We start from the raw sequence: 16,039 nt of genomic DNA, 5'->3' as shown, positions 1-16,039 counted from the left end.
TACATCGCTGCAGGTTGAGGTACTTAAATGCATCGCTGCAGGTTGAGGTACTAAAATACATTGCTGCAGGTTGAGGTACTTAAATGCATCGCTTGTCGGTTGAGGTACTAAAATACATCGCTGCAGGTTGAGGTACTGAAATACATCGCTGCAGGTTGAGGTACTTAAATACATCGCTGTCGGTTGAGGTACTAAAATACATCTCTGCAGGTTGAGGTACTAAACTGCATCGCTGTCGGTTGAGGTACTAAAATACATCGCTGCAGGTTGAGGTACTAAACTGCATCGCTGTCGGTTGAGGTACTAAAATACATCGCTGCAGGTTGAGGTACTGAAATACATCGCTGAAGGTTGAGGTCCTAAAATACATCACTGCAGATTGAGGTACTAAAATACATTTTCCCCTTTCCCCTTGAGGTCCTAAAATACATCGCTGCAGGTTGAGGTCCTAAAATACATCGCTGCAGGTTGAGGTCCTAAAATACATCACTGCAGATTGAGGTACTAAAATACATTTTCCCCTTTCCCCTTGAGGTCCTAAAATACATCGCTGCAGGTTGAGGTCCTAAAATACATTGCTGCCGGTTGAGGTACTAAAATACATCTCTGTAGATTGAGGTCCTAAAATACATCGCTGCAGGTTGAGGTCCTAAAATACATCGCTGCAGGTTGAGGTACTGAAATACATCGCTGCAGGTTGAGGTACTGAAATACATCACTGCAGATTGAGGTACTAAAATACATTTTCCCCTTTCCCCTTGAGGTCCTAAAATACATCGCTGCAGGTTGAGGTCCTAAAATACATCGCTGCAGGTTGAGGTCCTAAAATACATCGCTGCAGGTTGAGGTCCTAAAATACATCGCTGCCGGTTGAGGTACTAAAATACATCGCTGTAGGTTGAGGTCCTAAAATACATCGCTGCAGGTTGAGGTACTAAAATACATCGCTGTAGGTTGAGGTACTAAAATACTTCACTGCAGGTCCATGTACTAAAAGATATTCCATCTGTTCAGGGCACAAAGAGACGTCAAGGTACTAAAGATGTCACTCAAGATCGAGGTACTGTGGCAGCACGTCGTTCCAGAACTGTTTAGGGTCATCGGGTTTCTTCTTCGTCCTCGGAGCTGGTTTTGGTTTCTCTTTCTGTTGCTTCTCTTTCCTGTCTGTAGCAGGAGACTTCTGTTTAACTCCCTTTTTTGATATTGGTAATTTTGGCTTTTCCTCTTCTTCTTCTTCTTCTTCCTCACTCTCCTCTTCCTCTTCACCAGCTTCTTCCTCACTCTCCTCTTCTTCTTCTTCTTCTTCTTCTTCATCAGACTCATCTTCACTTCCATCTTTATCAGAATCATTTTTTTGATCCTGTTTTGTTTTTCCTCTCATCTCCTTCTTTGGCTTAATATTTGTTTCATTCTCCTCTTCCTCCCCCTCCCCCTCATCTTCTTCTTCACCAGCTTCTTCCTCACTCTCCTCTTCCTCTTCACCAGCTTCTTCCTCACTCTCTTCTCCCTCTTCTTCTCCTTCTTCATCAGCCTCGTCTTCACTTTCATCTTTTTCAGAATCATTCTTTTGATCCTGTTTTGTTTTCCCCCTTTGATTAGCGAGTTTCATCTCCTTCTTTGGCTTAATATTCTTTTCATTCTCAACTTCCTCATCTTCCTCATCTGCCTCTTCCTCCCCCTCCTCCTCTTCACCAGCTTCTTCCTCCCCCTCCCCCTCCTCCTCTTCACCAGCTTCTACCTCCCCCTCCCCCTCCTCCTCTTCACCAGCTTCTTCCTCCCTCTCCCCCTCCTCCTCTTCACCAGCTTCTTCCTCCCCCTCCTCCTCTTCACCAGCTTCTTCCTCACTCTCCTCTTCCTCTTCTTCTCCTCCATCAGCCTCATCTTCACTTTCTTCTTTTTCAGATTCATTCTTTTGATCCTGTTTTGTTTTCCCCCTTTGATTAGCGAGTTTCATCTCCTTCTTTGGCTTAATATTCTTTTCATTCTCATCTTCCTCAGCTGCCTCTTCCTCCCCCTCCTCCTCTTCTTCACCAGCTTCTTCCTCACTCCCCTCTTCCTCTTCTTCTCCTCCATCAGACTCAGCTTCACTTTCGTCTTTTTCAGAATCATTCTTTCGATCCTGTTTTGTTTTTCCTCTTTGATTACTGAGTTTCATCTCCTTCTTTGTTTCATCCTCCTCTTCCTCATCTGCCCCTTCCTCCCCCTCCTCCTCCTCTTCTTCTTCATCAGCTTCTTCCTCACTCTCATCTTCAGCTTCCTCAGCATCATTATCTTTCTTTCCCATTATTCGATCCTGTTTTGTTTTTTCTCTCTGATTTTTATCCTCCTCGTCTTCCTCTTCTTCACCCCCTTCCTCCTCTTCTTCCTCATCATCACTCGCTTCTACCACACTTTCATCAACACTTCTCTCTTTTCCTTCCTCTTCTTCACCCCCTTCCTCCTCTTCTTCCTCATCATCACTCGCTTCTACCACACTTTCATCAACACTTCTCTCTTTTCCTTCCTCTTCTTCACCCCCTTCCTCCTCTTCTTCCTCATCATCGCTCGCTTCTACCACACTTTCATCAACACTTCTCTCTTTTCCTTCCTCCTCTTCACTTTCAGTCTCTTCTTTGTCATCATCTTCTGCTTCCTCGTCTTCACCTTCATCTTGCTCTTCAGCTTCCTCTTCCTCCTCTTCCACCTCATCCTCATTCCCCTCTTCTTCTTCTTCTCCTTCATCGTCTGAAGTGTCATTGTCCTCTTTCCTTTCATCTGAAGATGCTTCTCCCTCACCCTCTTCATCCTCCTCTTCATTTTCATCATCAGTCTTTTCCTCCTCTTCATCCCCGCTGTTTTCTTCTTCCTCTTCCTCATTTTCAGGACTCGTTTCATCCCGCTTCTCCTCTTCAGCTTCCTTGCTCTCGTCAGATTCTTCACTATCTTCTACTGAATCTTCCTCCTCCTCCTCCTCCTCCTCACTTTCGGTGGAGTCTTGCTCATCTTTCTCTTCCTCAGTTTCACCCTCGTCCTCTGCTTCATCCTCATTTTCTTCCTCTTCCTCGTTATCCTCATCTTCAAGAAAAGACTCTGCAGCCTCCTCCTCCTCGCCCTCCTCCTCCTCTGTCTGAGCTACACTTCCTGATTCTTCTAGACTTTCATCTTCGTCTTCCTCACCCCCAACACTTTCTTCCTCTTCACCTCCCTCCTCCTCTGCTGCTTCACTAACCTCAGAGTCACTCCCTTCCTCACCAGTATCCTCTCTGCTCTCTCTATCCTCCTCCTCCTCCTCCTCCTCTTCCTCGGCCTCTGTAACATCACTCTTCATCACACTTCCTTCGTCTTCTTCTTCCTCGTTGCTGGAGCCTGTTTCCTCCTCCCCATCTTCCTCTGCAGTTCCCTTATCTCCTTCTTCCTCCTCTCCAGAAACATCCTCCTTTTCCTCTTCTATTTCTTTGCTGATTCCACTTTCCTCCTCCTCTTCTCCCGCTTTGTTTTCCACAACGCTTCCACTCGCTCCCTCGTCATCTTCAGTATCTTCATCATCATCTTCTGAAGGCTTGTAGGACTTCACTTCTTCATGTTCCTGCTGGGAAGTCTCAACGTCTCCATCACTGTTCTCCCCCTCGTTTTTTGAGTTGACCATCTCTAAAACATCACTTTCCTCCAGCTTTTCTTCTGACTCATGCTGAGTCTCTTCATCTTCATCTTCATCATCCTTAGACTCTGACTGTAGGCTTACCTGAACGTCTTTCTTTGTGCTTTCTTCCGCTGAAGAAAAGTGTGACAATGTCGAGGAAAGGGAAGGCTGTGTGATTGCACTTTGCTTTGTGAACTGCTTCATCCGACTGGGTGTTGTCGTTGGTATCGGTGCGTCTGTATCCCGGTCGGACTGGAAGCCCGCTACGCTTGTCACTGCCTCGCTCAGCATCCCAGCAGCTGCACCGGCGATCCCAACAACGGGGATAAGAGTGGCTGCCGTACTCAGGATTTCCCCAAACCTCGGCTTCTCTGCTTCTCTTTCTGTTTCAGACACCTGCGGCTCCCTTTCAGCCGGTTCAGGGCCTGGCAGGGATTTGGCACCCCGGACGGAAACCACCTCTTTCCTCTCGGGGTTTTGTGAGGATATGGAATCACTGCGAGCTTCAAAAGGTGAATCCTGCAGCTGGCTGGAATGCTTAGTTTGCTCGTTCCTTGACTTGACCCTCTTATTATCCTTAGAGTCTCCACCATCTTCTTTGTTTTCAGCTCCCTCTTCTTCTACTGGTTTTGTTTTTGCCTTCACTTTAGAGTCTTTCGTCTTCTTTTTGATCTCATCTTTAACACCGTCACCATCAGATAGCTTCGGCTTATCTGCAGCTCTGCCCTTCATTCTCTGAGATGTGTTCTCTAACTCATTAAAACCAGCTTTTCCTTTGCGTTTACTCTCTTTTTCTGAAGCGTCTTCTGCAAATGTGCTGATCTTTTTGACTGGTGTGGAACTGTCTCCTCTGGGTTTCCTTTTCACAGGTGTAGATTTAACACTTTTTGATTTCCCAGGCTGCCGAGCAGGTGAAGTGACAGGTGTTGCGTTATTTTCCAGTGGTGGTCTTTTACTTTGATCTTTTCTCACTGCCGTTTTTACAACGTGTAACTCTTTTATTGGAGTCGATTGGACCGACTTGGCCTCCTGTTGCATCTCCGCCTCGACATGTTTGACGTCACTGGTTTCTAAATCTTCCTTTAAAACGTTTCCTGCTGATGTCGGACTTCCACTTTGAACAGACAAGCTGGTCATTTCATCTACTTTTGTGACCTTGATAGCAGGAGAGGTCTGGTCGCAGGCTGGTGATTTAGTTTTTTCATTTTTGTGCGTCCCAATAGAAGCCTTCTTTAAAGTTTTTTTTTCTTTCTTGCTATCTTCCTTCAGTTCAGTCAGTCTCTGCCGGGCTTCTGTAAGTGTCTTCTGGACTAATTGGGGAGACTTTTGGCTTGATTCTAATAATTTGCTCTCATCACGTTTGAGGGGTTTAAATCGGGGCGATCCCTTTAGAGGTTGCCCCTCGTCGTGATTTTTTATTTTATTGGACCGCTTGGGAATGTCCTTCTTTCCCTTGGATGTGACTTTGGGGCTTCTGGGACTCTTTGGGCTCTTCAGAGGAGACACGTCTCTCTTTGAGAAGCTGGAGCCTCTTAAGAGCTCTGTGGGTAATGCCTTGTGAGAATTCTGTTCGGCCTTCCCGTTAGATTGTTCCACAGTTGTTCTTCTGAGAGCTCGGCCCTTCTTCTTTTCCTATAAAATCACAGGAGAAAAAAAACAGACATATTGTCAGATGTTAATGGCTTTATATGCAATTTTTTTGATCCAGCAGATGTTGCCCTTGAGCACCAGCATGAAACCAAAACAACTTGCGCTGCATTGTTGTGTTAGCATGCTAATGCTAGCGATCTTTATTATGCTCGTATCGTCACACTGCATGTAAATTTACCTGAAATGAGCGTGATCTAGAAACACAGTTAAGCAGTGAGTACAGTATGTTATTCTTCTTTTCTCTAGTCCCTCAATTAAACAACTTTTATACACGAGGGGAGGAGTCAGCCGGCCGTCCCGGCGATGTAAACAAACTGAAGATAGGACTCTGAAAACTCTGAAAACATCACAGACAGTGGGACTCGGGTGTTACACCCATTGTAGACAGTCATGACTCACAGAGTTATTTTCAGAGGAGATACTTGATTTATATTACATTTAAGTGTGAAAAACGCATATAAAGCCTTTAAAGCATGGACATTTTTTATGTGGCAATAGTGGAAATGTTTAAATAGAATTTAACATATGTGCATGTGGGTAACACATAACATATCACAGATTTAGGTGGGAGGTGAAAGCTTTGGTCATGCTTGAAGAATAGAGAAAATGAAGAATAATTTTCCATCTGCACTGTCGATGAACAGCTGATGGTTCAAAGGGTCTCGGCAAGATGTGATGTGAAAACAGCTTTTTTTAAATGTCACTGTTGCAGCAGCCTTCCTGAAACAATAAATGTTCTAATTGATGTTTTTGTATGTATGTATGTATGTATAAACATTGTTTTGAACATGGCAAACTTGATTTATTCAAATGCAATCATCTCATGCATTGAACCTACCTAATTACCTCGGTATTCACTGAAATAGATCTTGTAACACACAAGAGCCCACTGTAAACCAACACACATATGAGCAGTGGGGAAAGGTATGCTAACTCTGTTTTACTAAATGACTGCAACTTAGAAAGTATCTGTACTTGAACAAAGCGTTTAAAATCATTGGACTTTTCTCTCTCATACGATACTGATAGATCACAGTGTGTAAAGGCTGGAACTTTTCGGTCTGCATTTCTGTCATTAACAAAAGGCGTTCCACAAGGGTCAGTTCTGGGCCCTATATTATTTATAATCTTGTTGTTTTGTCTATCATGGACTGTGACATTCATCTTTACACGGACGATATTGTATTGCATTGTTCCACTGAGTCTGTACAGCTTGCTGTAGAGAAACTGCAATGTGCTTTTAATACTTTGCAGGTGGCATTTATCGGCTTAAGACTGGTCAAAAAATGCCAGTAAAACCAAGTACATGATCTTCTCAAAAGCCAGAGATATTGTTTTTAACAGTCTACAATTATTCACACTCAATGGCAGCAGTATTGAAAGGGTCAGAGTGTATAAATATCTTGGGATTTGGCTTGACGAATCTTTTACTTTTAAACATCATGTGGAAAATCTCACTGGCAAACTTCGGCAGAAACTTGAGTTTCTGTACAGAAACAGAGCTAACTTCCCTCCTGATTGTAGGAAACGTATCGTTGAAGCTGTCTTTATGTCAGTGCTTGATACCATCTGTAGACACGCCTCTGCTTCCACTCTTAAAACCCTAGATTCAGTTTATCACTCTGCTCTTAGATTCAGAACCGGAGACCTCTTTAACACTCATCGTTGTATTCTCTATAGCAAAGTTGGATGGTCTTCTCTGTCACAGAGACGTGATAATCACATCACATTTATTTATGAATCCGTTATTGGATGTATACCATCTTATACAACATCTCTGCTGAACTGGACCATCCGGCCCTACCACACTCGCTCTACTGACCGTCTATAGCTCCAAGTCCCGCGGGTTTACTCTGAACTTGGAAAATCCGCTTTTAGCTTCTTAGCTCCAAAAATGTGGAACAATTTACAACACTGTCTCAAGATTGACACTCTTGTTTCTCATAGGCATGTTAAGACTCAAACCACTTTACCACAGTGTGTAATTGTTTGTAATGAGAATTATCCTGACCTGTCTTTATTGTTTTATTTGTGCCCTTTTTTTTTTTTTATTTTTTTTTTTTATCTGTATCTCAACATCATTGTAAATGAGGGAAACCTCAATGATTTTCGAGGCTTAAATAAAGGTTTGAAATTAACTTAATTTTATTTCAGAGGGAAATATTGTGATGTGAAACCAGTATACATTTATAATAGTATTATCACTTTTAGAATTAAGATTTAATTAATACATTGAAGCTCTATACCCTGACATCTTTTTCATCAGAAGCTCTTTTTTTAAGCATTACAAGCAGAAGTATAACTTCAATCTGCAGAATGAGTTCTGTTACTATTTTTTTTTTTACATTTTGCTGATGTTACTCTTAAGTAGAGCTCTGAATACTTATCCCATTACTCTACATGAATGAACATACAGTCACACACTCATTTAACATTACAACCAGCAGACACAGGGTTACTGCAGACCACATGTTGTACGATGACACACAACAACCCTGGAGACTCTTTCACAGCTTTGCTTCATCACCGCCTGTGAAAACCCTGATGAGATGTGGAAAGATTCCTGCCGACGTCTCTCAAAGTGTTGTTGCGTGTGTGTGTGTGTGTGTGTGTGTGTGTGTGTGTTTGTTTGTGTTTGTGTACCTATGTGTGTTTTTGATGAATCTGCTTAAAGGAAACCATTACACATTCTTCAAAAAGTGAAATAGACATGATAAGAGAAATAAGAGAAAAAAAACATTAAATACTGTTTTTCCACCTAAGCATTACAACCAGTGGAAAACATCCCTCCCCCTTCCACACACACACACACACACACACACACAGACACAAACACACACATACAGTACGGTATGTATGCTGAGCTATGCACATTTCCTGGAAAACTCAGTGAGTGCTCTACGTTGCTGTTTCCTGCCCTGGAGTGCACATAATCTAAGCCACAAACCAAAAGGAGCCGAGAGAGGAAATAACTGACTCTGTGTTAATGACATGAATTAAATTACATTTCTACACTTAATCAAGTCAAACCATTGCACAAGAAGGCATTAATATGATTTTCTCTCTCACCATATTTGGCAAAAAGTCCGGCTCAACTTCTTCTTCTTCTTCTTCTTCTGGGATATTTTCCTCCACATCTTCAGTGTCGTCATGTTTCTGAAGCGTTTCTCCCTCTGAAAAAAAACCCAGACAACATCCAGGTGAAACAGCTTTCCAGAGTATCTACCATTACAGTTAAAATAAGAAGTTTAGATTACCTGATTCTAGTGCGACAGAGTGCCCGTCGTCACTGAGATCTTTATTTGAGATATCACTAGAGGGTCTGGAGGGGAGACTAGGCTCCGCGGGTGATAGAGGTGATAAGGATTTTTCAATTAAGGCCTTTCCAGCGGGCTGTTTTGCAGTCTTTCTAGGAGTAACTGGGATGTAAGGTCTCTGTTTAGTTATAGACTTGGGTGAGAGTAATGGTGAAGGCAACTCTTTGGATTTAGACCTGGAGGAAGCAGCTTTTGAGGATTTACTCTGTAGTATGTCTGATGATAGAGGCCGGGGGCTCGAAGGCTTAGAGGATAAAACCGGGCTTTGTGTTGCGACTGATTTTGGCCTTGGGGACGATGAAGGGGTGGTTTTTGTTGAAAGGGTTTTAGGGGTTGGGATATTTCTCGATGCTTGCCAGGAGGTGTTGAGGAAGTCAGAATTCAGACGTGGGAGGTTCTGAAACATTTCCCCAAACAGCTCTAAAGAGCTCCACTGAAACACAAGAGAGAAAAAAGGAAATACTTTTAATGTGAAGGTTTTAAGTATGGCTATGGAGCTCCCCCATTCAGTAAGGTAAAGAAACTACAGTGGAGCTACAGCGTGGTGAAACACTGCCCCCTAGTGTAGTTAGACAGCTATTACAGTAAACTAACTTTTAATGAAAAAACTTTTCTCAGGTTTCTTTAGGTGACATTGAAGATTGTATTGACAACGTTGAATACCACATTGAAGAAAATTTTGTAAAGTATGACAGTATGATATAAAAGTAGTAATTACCTGAAGTTATTTATCAGAATTAAAGTCTTTCTATGTGATCTTTCACACTTAAATGTATAAATCAAGTATATCCTCTGAAAATAACTCTGTGAGTCATGACTGTCTACAATGGGTGTAACACCCGAGTCCCACTGTCTGTGATGTTTTCAGAGTTTTCAGAGTCCTATCTTCAGTTTGTTTACATCGCCCGGACGGCCGGCTGACTCCTCCCCTCGTGTATAAAAGTTGTTTAATTGAGGGACTAGAGAAAAGAAGAATAACATACTGTACTCACTGCTTAACTGTGTTTCTAGATCACGCTCATTTCAGGTAAATGTACATGCAGTGTGAAGATACGAGCATAATAAAGATCGCTAGCATTAGCATGCTAACACAACAATGCAGCGCGAGTTGTTTTGGTTTCATGCTGGTGCTCAAGGGCGACATCTGCTGGATCAAGAAATCGCATATAAAGCCTTTAAACATAAATTCCTACAGATAAAATTCATTAAATCAGTGTGAACTGAGTCCAAATAAAAAAGTATACCAACGTATGTCTTATTATTTCAGCTAATGACCTTTTTTTCCTGCAAAGGAATCTCTAAAAGAAATCATTTGACAAATGTTTTGATAACTTGTGAATCATTTCAGTCATTTTTCAAATAGATAGAAAACCATTTAGAAAACTTAAAGACCTCATGCATGCTGTTTTCTGAAGTAAAATCACTTACGCAACTTTCTAGTTAAAATTCAGAACTATTCGATTTCAGAGGTCTTTTAAGAACCTGTTTTTTTTTTCATCTAAAAAATTAAAAAGCAAAGTGTAGGTTCTTACTTTTTCTCGGTGGCGGGCTCGAGCAGTGACGGCTGGACGTGGGACTACTGTATTAGGGTCAATCAAAGTCTCAAGAAGGAGAATATCTGTGTATCTCGACTCCCAAAAGTTCTCTGAATTTGTGACGTCCTTCTCCAGGTCGTCCTCTCGGCTCTCTGGCGGTCTGAGTGCGGCCAGTACCAACATGTGGTTACCACCACAGGACACCTGCATGAGAGAAAACACAGGCACTTCATCATGAAGTGTTTGATTTTGCTCGCTCTTCTTGAAAACAGAATACACTGCTTGGGAGGTGAACTTGAATAAGTTGTTTTTTTCTCTTTTAATCACATGAACTTACTGACTGAACGTTGTACTTGAGGAAGCGTGTGCAGAGTGTCGGGCTGAACCGGTTGAAAAAGTTCTCCTCTCCTATCCCCAGTTTTCCATGTCGACCATCACCAAACGTGTAGAGGAGCCCATCGTCTGTGAGTCAGGAAGTAGAACGAGACTATACTCATACCTGACAGAACTCATACATCTCTCGACTGGGCGTTACCACACACGTTCCTCAAAACGTTTACTGGTGAATGTTCCTCGAGTCAGATCGTAAACTGGGAAAATCTGCTTTTTCTTATTCTGCACCGGACTCTTGGAACAACATGCAGCATCTTCTTGAGGGAAATTAACTTTTACATTTTGGGCATTTTAGAAACCTGAATTTGAATCCTCCCAACCTCTGTTTGTAACTGTTTTACATAAGTGTGTTCATTTAGTGCAGTTTTGTCCTCGCTTAATTATCTTAGTACATTTTAGACTGATTTTAGGAGTCTTGTTTTTATCTGTCTCCTGTTTTTCGTTTTGATTTAATGTCTGTTTTTTTTTATTATTTCTGTAATGACTCGATGTCATTGTAAATGAGGGTGGTCCCTCAATGATATTTCGAGTATAAATAAAGGTTGAATGAATTCAATCACTGCTGCACTACTGCAATGTTTACTCCTCCTATGCTGCAACTACGGCACTGTGCTGTTAGTGGGAGTTGAATGGATTTCGACAGGACATTTGACTAAATCTGAAAAAACATCATGATGAAATTATTCCAACTAAAAAACAACACTTTATTGTCATGATATAGTATAAGAAATATTAAAAGACTATCATATAAGAATGACTCAAACGACTTGTTTCTTACCTGTGATGACAGCGGTGTGGTTCTCTCCACAGGCGATGTGCTTGATGCTACTGTCATAAAAGTGCTCGAGTGTTTTTGGCAAATCAGCTTCAAACTGAAACGTTCCGTGGCCCAGCTGACCGTGATGACCCCTCCCGAATGTGTACACGCTCTCCTCTGGCACAGAAAAAACAGGAGTTATAAAAAATAAAAAAATAGATCAGCCATTGATGAGTCTGATGGATGTGGGCACAACGCTCTCTTAGTCCTGAAAGGGAGCCATCTCTACTTGTGCTACATGATCTGAACACTTCACCCGTCACTACAATTAGCAAGGCGAGGCAAGTTTATTTATGTCGCACATTTCAACAACAAGGCAATTCAAAAGCATCATGACAGAGGAAGGAAAAGAAACATTAAAATAGAAAATTAAAAAATCACTGAAATTATTAAATCTGAAAATATGTTCAAATAAAAATAATTCAAATGAAATTAATTAAAAGAGTTAAAAGTTACAGTGCAGAGTTAAAGTTTAAAATCTTATTAAAGCTGTTTAATGAAAGGTTGTAAACAGGTGAGTCTTCAACCTGGATTTAAAAGAGCTGAGAGTTTCAGCAGACCTGCAGTTTTCTGGGAGTTTGTTCCAGATATAAGGAGCATAGAAACTGAACGCTGCTTCTCCGTGTTTGGTTCTGACTCTGGGGACAGAGAGCAGACCTGTCCCAGACGACCTGAATCTGGATGGTTCCTAATTAATCAGGAGGTCACTAATGTATTTTGGCCCTAAACCTTTAAGCGCTTTATAAACCAGCAGCAGGATTTTAAAAATCTCTGACAGACTGGGAGCCAGTGTAAAGACCTCAGAACTGGACTGATGTGATCCATTTTCTTGGTTTTGGTGAGGACTCTAGCAGCAGCGTAGTTAAAATAAGGTGCATGGTTTTTCAAAGCAAAGCATGGAGTCAATTCTAGAGAAATCCTTATGATATTGTGTATATTGTTGACATAAAACGCTTAAATATCGTTATTAAGGTTTTGCATCTTTTCACTGTAGTGGCTGCTGCAAAGCTGACAAGTACAGAGTGAGTTTACAAAATGTATGTTGGTTACACACAACACCTTAGGGCACTTACCTGTGAGTGCCACAGTGTGCTCCCCTCCACAGGACACCTGGATCACACGGCCCAGAATCCCTTGCACCCTCTGAGGGACTCTGTGATTGGCCAGCTGCTCCTCCTGTAGACCGAGCCTTCCATGCTCGCTCTCTCCGAACGTGTAGAGATCTCCAGTCACTTAAAAAATGAAAATCACAGTACAACATTGTTATAAAGATCAGTTACATTAAAGTTATCTTAAGGTCTGAAGGAGACTGCGGTGTACCTGTGATAAACGCTGAGTGGTGGTAACCACAGGAGACCCACAGCACGTCTTCCCCTACATCCACCTCTCGGGGTTCTGCTGAGAACCCCTCATCTCCTAAACCGATCTGACCCGCAGAGTTGTCTCCCCACATGAACAGCCTTCCGTCCTCTACCAACACACACACAAACAGCGTGGAGAGAAAAGACAAAAAAACATCATGAGGATCTTGGCTGTAGCAGAGATTTTCTGACACTATGACTTGTCACTGTTTGAACCTGTTAAGGCAGCTGAGGTATTGCATCCTGCAGAGAGCATTTTGATTGGTGCGTGGTCACAGAAGGGATGCAGCAAGTGAAAGGATGTCGAGTTATTGCAGTGACCCAAACCCAGCTGACCCTCCTGGTTACTGCCAGCAGCATACACGTTTCCACGCCCTTAAAGAAATAAAATAAAAACCTGAATTCAGAATGTAAACAGCCACTGACGGGCAATAAATAGTCCTTTACACTCAAGGAAACATCTGTCATTTTGTCATTATTAACTTATGTGTGCAGCGTTGTACCTGTGCAGACAATTGTGTGATCTCTCCCACAAGCTACAAGCTTCACCTTCTCATTCTTTAAGGCTGAAATGGAAACACAAAAATGTAAAATATAATAAGATCTCAAATTCATCTCAATATGATCTCAACCAGTGATTCTCAAAGTGGGGTCCGAGGACACCCAGGGGTGCGCGAACCATAGCTTGGGGGTCCGCAGAATAATTTACAAAGAATTGTAAAAGTGTGCCATATCATGTAAAAAGCAAATCTACAAACTGGGACCTCTTGCACCAATAAAATCAGTTATTTTGTCCAACACTCCCGCCCACTTTAGGTTTGTGCCTTTCGATAAATTCTGATATAATCGTGACATGTCGGTCACTTCATAGTGAGCAGTGACATAAAATAAAAAAACTCAAAACAAAAACCACCTCAGAGCCAACATTTTCTCAAAGTTTATAAAATGAATTACATGGAAAGAATAAATGTAGTCTAATTCTATCGTTTGCAAAGTACTACATAGTACATTATTACATATTAATACATGCTTATCAACGTTATGATAATGAGGGGGGTCCTTGGAAAAAAATTCTCACCTGAAAGGGGTCCATGGTCTAAAAAAGATTGAGTAACCCCTGATCTAAACAATAGAAACCTCCTCATCGATGTTTTATATATGTGTTACAATACGATACACTTTATTGTCCCCACGAGGAAATTTGTCTCTGACTCAAAGTGTTAATAAGTGTAAATTTTATAACCACTTAATTATTAATTCATGGGATGAACAATATCATTGTTTTATGGGAGTCTGTGCAACTGGCAGTCTTCTTTCGTCTCATTAGACAGAGAAAGAGCAATGGATTCTTAGCTATGGGTTGTCAGCCATCTGAGATAATTATATAATGAATTGGTCCTGAAAGCTGTTTTTATAGCTTGTGTGATTTAAAGATGTGCTCTGTGTGAAGAGAATTACCTTTCACTGTGGCAGGTTTGTTGGCAGCAGGCTTCAATCCATGCCCAAGTTGGCCCCAAGTGTTATCACCAAACATCAGCAGCCTGCCATTTTCTGCAGACAAAATCATGATGGAAAATGAGGTTAGAGTAGTGTTTCTAATTTGAACACAATTATAATTCATTTTGAGCATGCACCTGTGATGACAGCAGTGTGCTCTCCTCCACAGGACACTTGCGCTGGATGATCATTTTTCAACCAGAATTTACCAGGCACATTGTCAGCAAAGCTGCTCTTTCCAAAGGTGAAGATGGCTCCTGTTTCTGATAACAAATACATTTATTTGTTATTATATCAATTGCAGGAAAAGCAGGATTTAAAAGCAACACCAATTTCTCAACTTCTCTAATTGAACACCGGCTAAATCCCGACTCAACCTGCTGTCACATCTCAAGCGAGTTAAGTAGCAGCCTGACAGAAATAGCCTCAGGTTTACCACACACACACACACACACACACACACACACACACACACAGCCTGTGAAACACGTTAATAACATGGGAAGTGCTTTGAATAAAACAAGTGCAACGAGCTTCTAACTGCCATGTTCTGAAGACACTCTCACCAGGTATGTCCTCATCTCTCTGTCCCGTCATCTCCACGGCTGCTCCCCTCTCACCTCGCTCTCCGTGGAGCTCGGTGCTGACTGACAGGTGGATCAAGAACACGTCACAGACGCGCGCGATTAAAGAAGGCAGTGAAGCAGCTTCCCAATGAAAGTGATGTTCACAGTTAGAAACAAATACAATCAAATAGATTGTTGGAGCTATTTAATTGTTGTTAGAATTAGTTTTGGTGTTTTACTAATATTTGAGTGTTGTTGTTTATTTAATTATTCTACACGTTTTCTTTATTTAGAATAGATTTTTGGATAATATTTTATTTTTGCTAGTTGTTTGTTTAGTAAATTTAGTTTTGCATTAGTATTTTTGTTAGGTATTTGGGTAACACTGTGGGCACCAGAGGTTATTTAAGTAAGAGGCAGGTAGAGGACCAGCATGCACCTGGGTGGGCCTATGAGAGGCAGCAGGAGACATGATTATCTTTGTTCTTTTGTTTGCTTTCTTCAAATAAACCACCAAAATACCGCAGCTCTTGCATGGACATTGGACTTCTTTTGCCTGCATCACATCCCCCATGGTGCATCAGTGGTCATCTGATTATTTTTGATGTAAGTTTATTTAGATTTTTTATTTGTTTTTGGACAAATAGCCACTACATAGATAATAATAAAATATTTACTATCCAAAGCCCTTGGAGAGCAGAGCAGCATAAAATTCGCATAAATACTTTGAAATGAACAAAATGTAACAACACAAGTTGAACATAATGTTGACGACTTTACTTTAGGTAAATTAATTTAGAGATATAAAGCCGCATACTTTTCGTGATTCAGTAATGTTCCTTTAACATTTTATACAGCAGCATTTTTCAAAGACAGATGTTTTTTTCGAGAGGCATTTTCTATTTACCTGGCATGATAAAAAAAAATGGGACAAAAATCCACGGGCCTGCAAGTCCCACTTTACGCAGCAGGGGGGCAGTGGAACAAGGTTTGGATGGGATCAGATTTCACCCAGGCAAATGTTAACACCGTAGAGGAGACTGTAAATATTACACATGGAAACTTGTCAGTTAAATGGATAAATCCTGTAAGAAAACTGTCTACAATATAAAACGCAACCTGCCATTGGATAAACGGTACTTAAATAAAATGTGTCATACAAGTTATGTGCTGGTGAAACTCACTAAACTAACTTTTAGTACTTTTAGTATTGTAAATATTATTACAATATATTATTTAATTACAATATAATTAAATAATATTGTAAATATTATTGCGATCAAG

The 16,039-nt window shown here is 41.3% G+C and overlaps 1 protein-coding gene across 1 annotated transcript; it reads right to left on the bottom strand.

The window, feature by feature from the left end:
- Positions 1-1,026: 1,026 nt before the first annotated feature.
- Positions 1,027-14,937, bottom strand: rpgra (retinitis pigmentosa GTPase regulator a). Its single transcript, XM_061054648.1, has 17 exons — positions 14,756-14,937; positions 14,327-14,452; positions 14,151-14,243; positions 13,196-13,258; positions 12,909-13,067; positions 12,652-12,801; positions 12,405-12,563; positions 11,293-11,448; positions 10,459-10,583; positions 10,119-10,325; positions 8,527-9,019; positions 8,339-8,442; positions 4,259-5,251; positions 1,817-4,138; positions 1,646-1,705; positions 1,415-1,573; positions 1,027-1,321 (listed from the first exon to the last, which is right to left on the bottom strand). The coding sequence occupies exons 1-17, from the start codon at positions 14,784-14,786 to the stop codon at positions 1,046-1,048; spliced, it is 5,676 nt and encodes a 1,891-aa protein (XP_060910631.1). The 5' UTR covers positions 14,787-14,937; the 3' UTR covers positions 1,027-1,045.
- Positions 14,938-16,039: the final 1,102 nt, after the last annotated feature.

The sequence above is a fragment of the Labrus mixtus genome, chromosome 13, assembly GCF_963584025.1.
Source record: "Labrus mixtus chromosome 13, fLabMix1.1, whole genome shotgun sequence".
In the NCBI taxonomy this organism is placed as follows: Eukaryota; Metazoa; Chordata; class Actinopteri; order Labriformes; family Labridae; genus Labrus; species Labrus mixtus.
The sequence above is the reverse complement of the archived record's forward strand: the minus strand, read 5'-3'. Positions and strand labels throughout refer to the sequence as shown.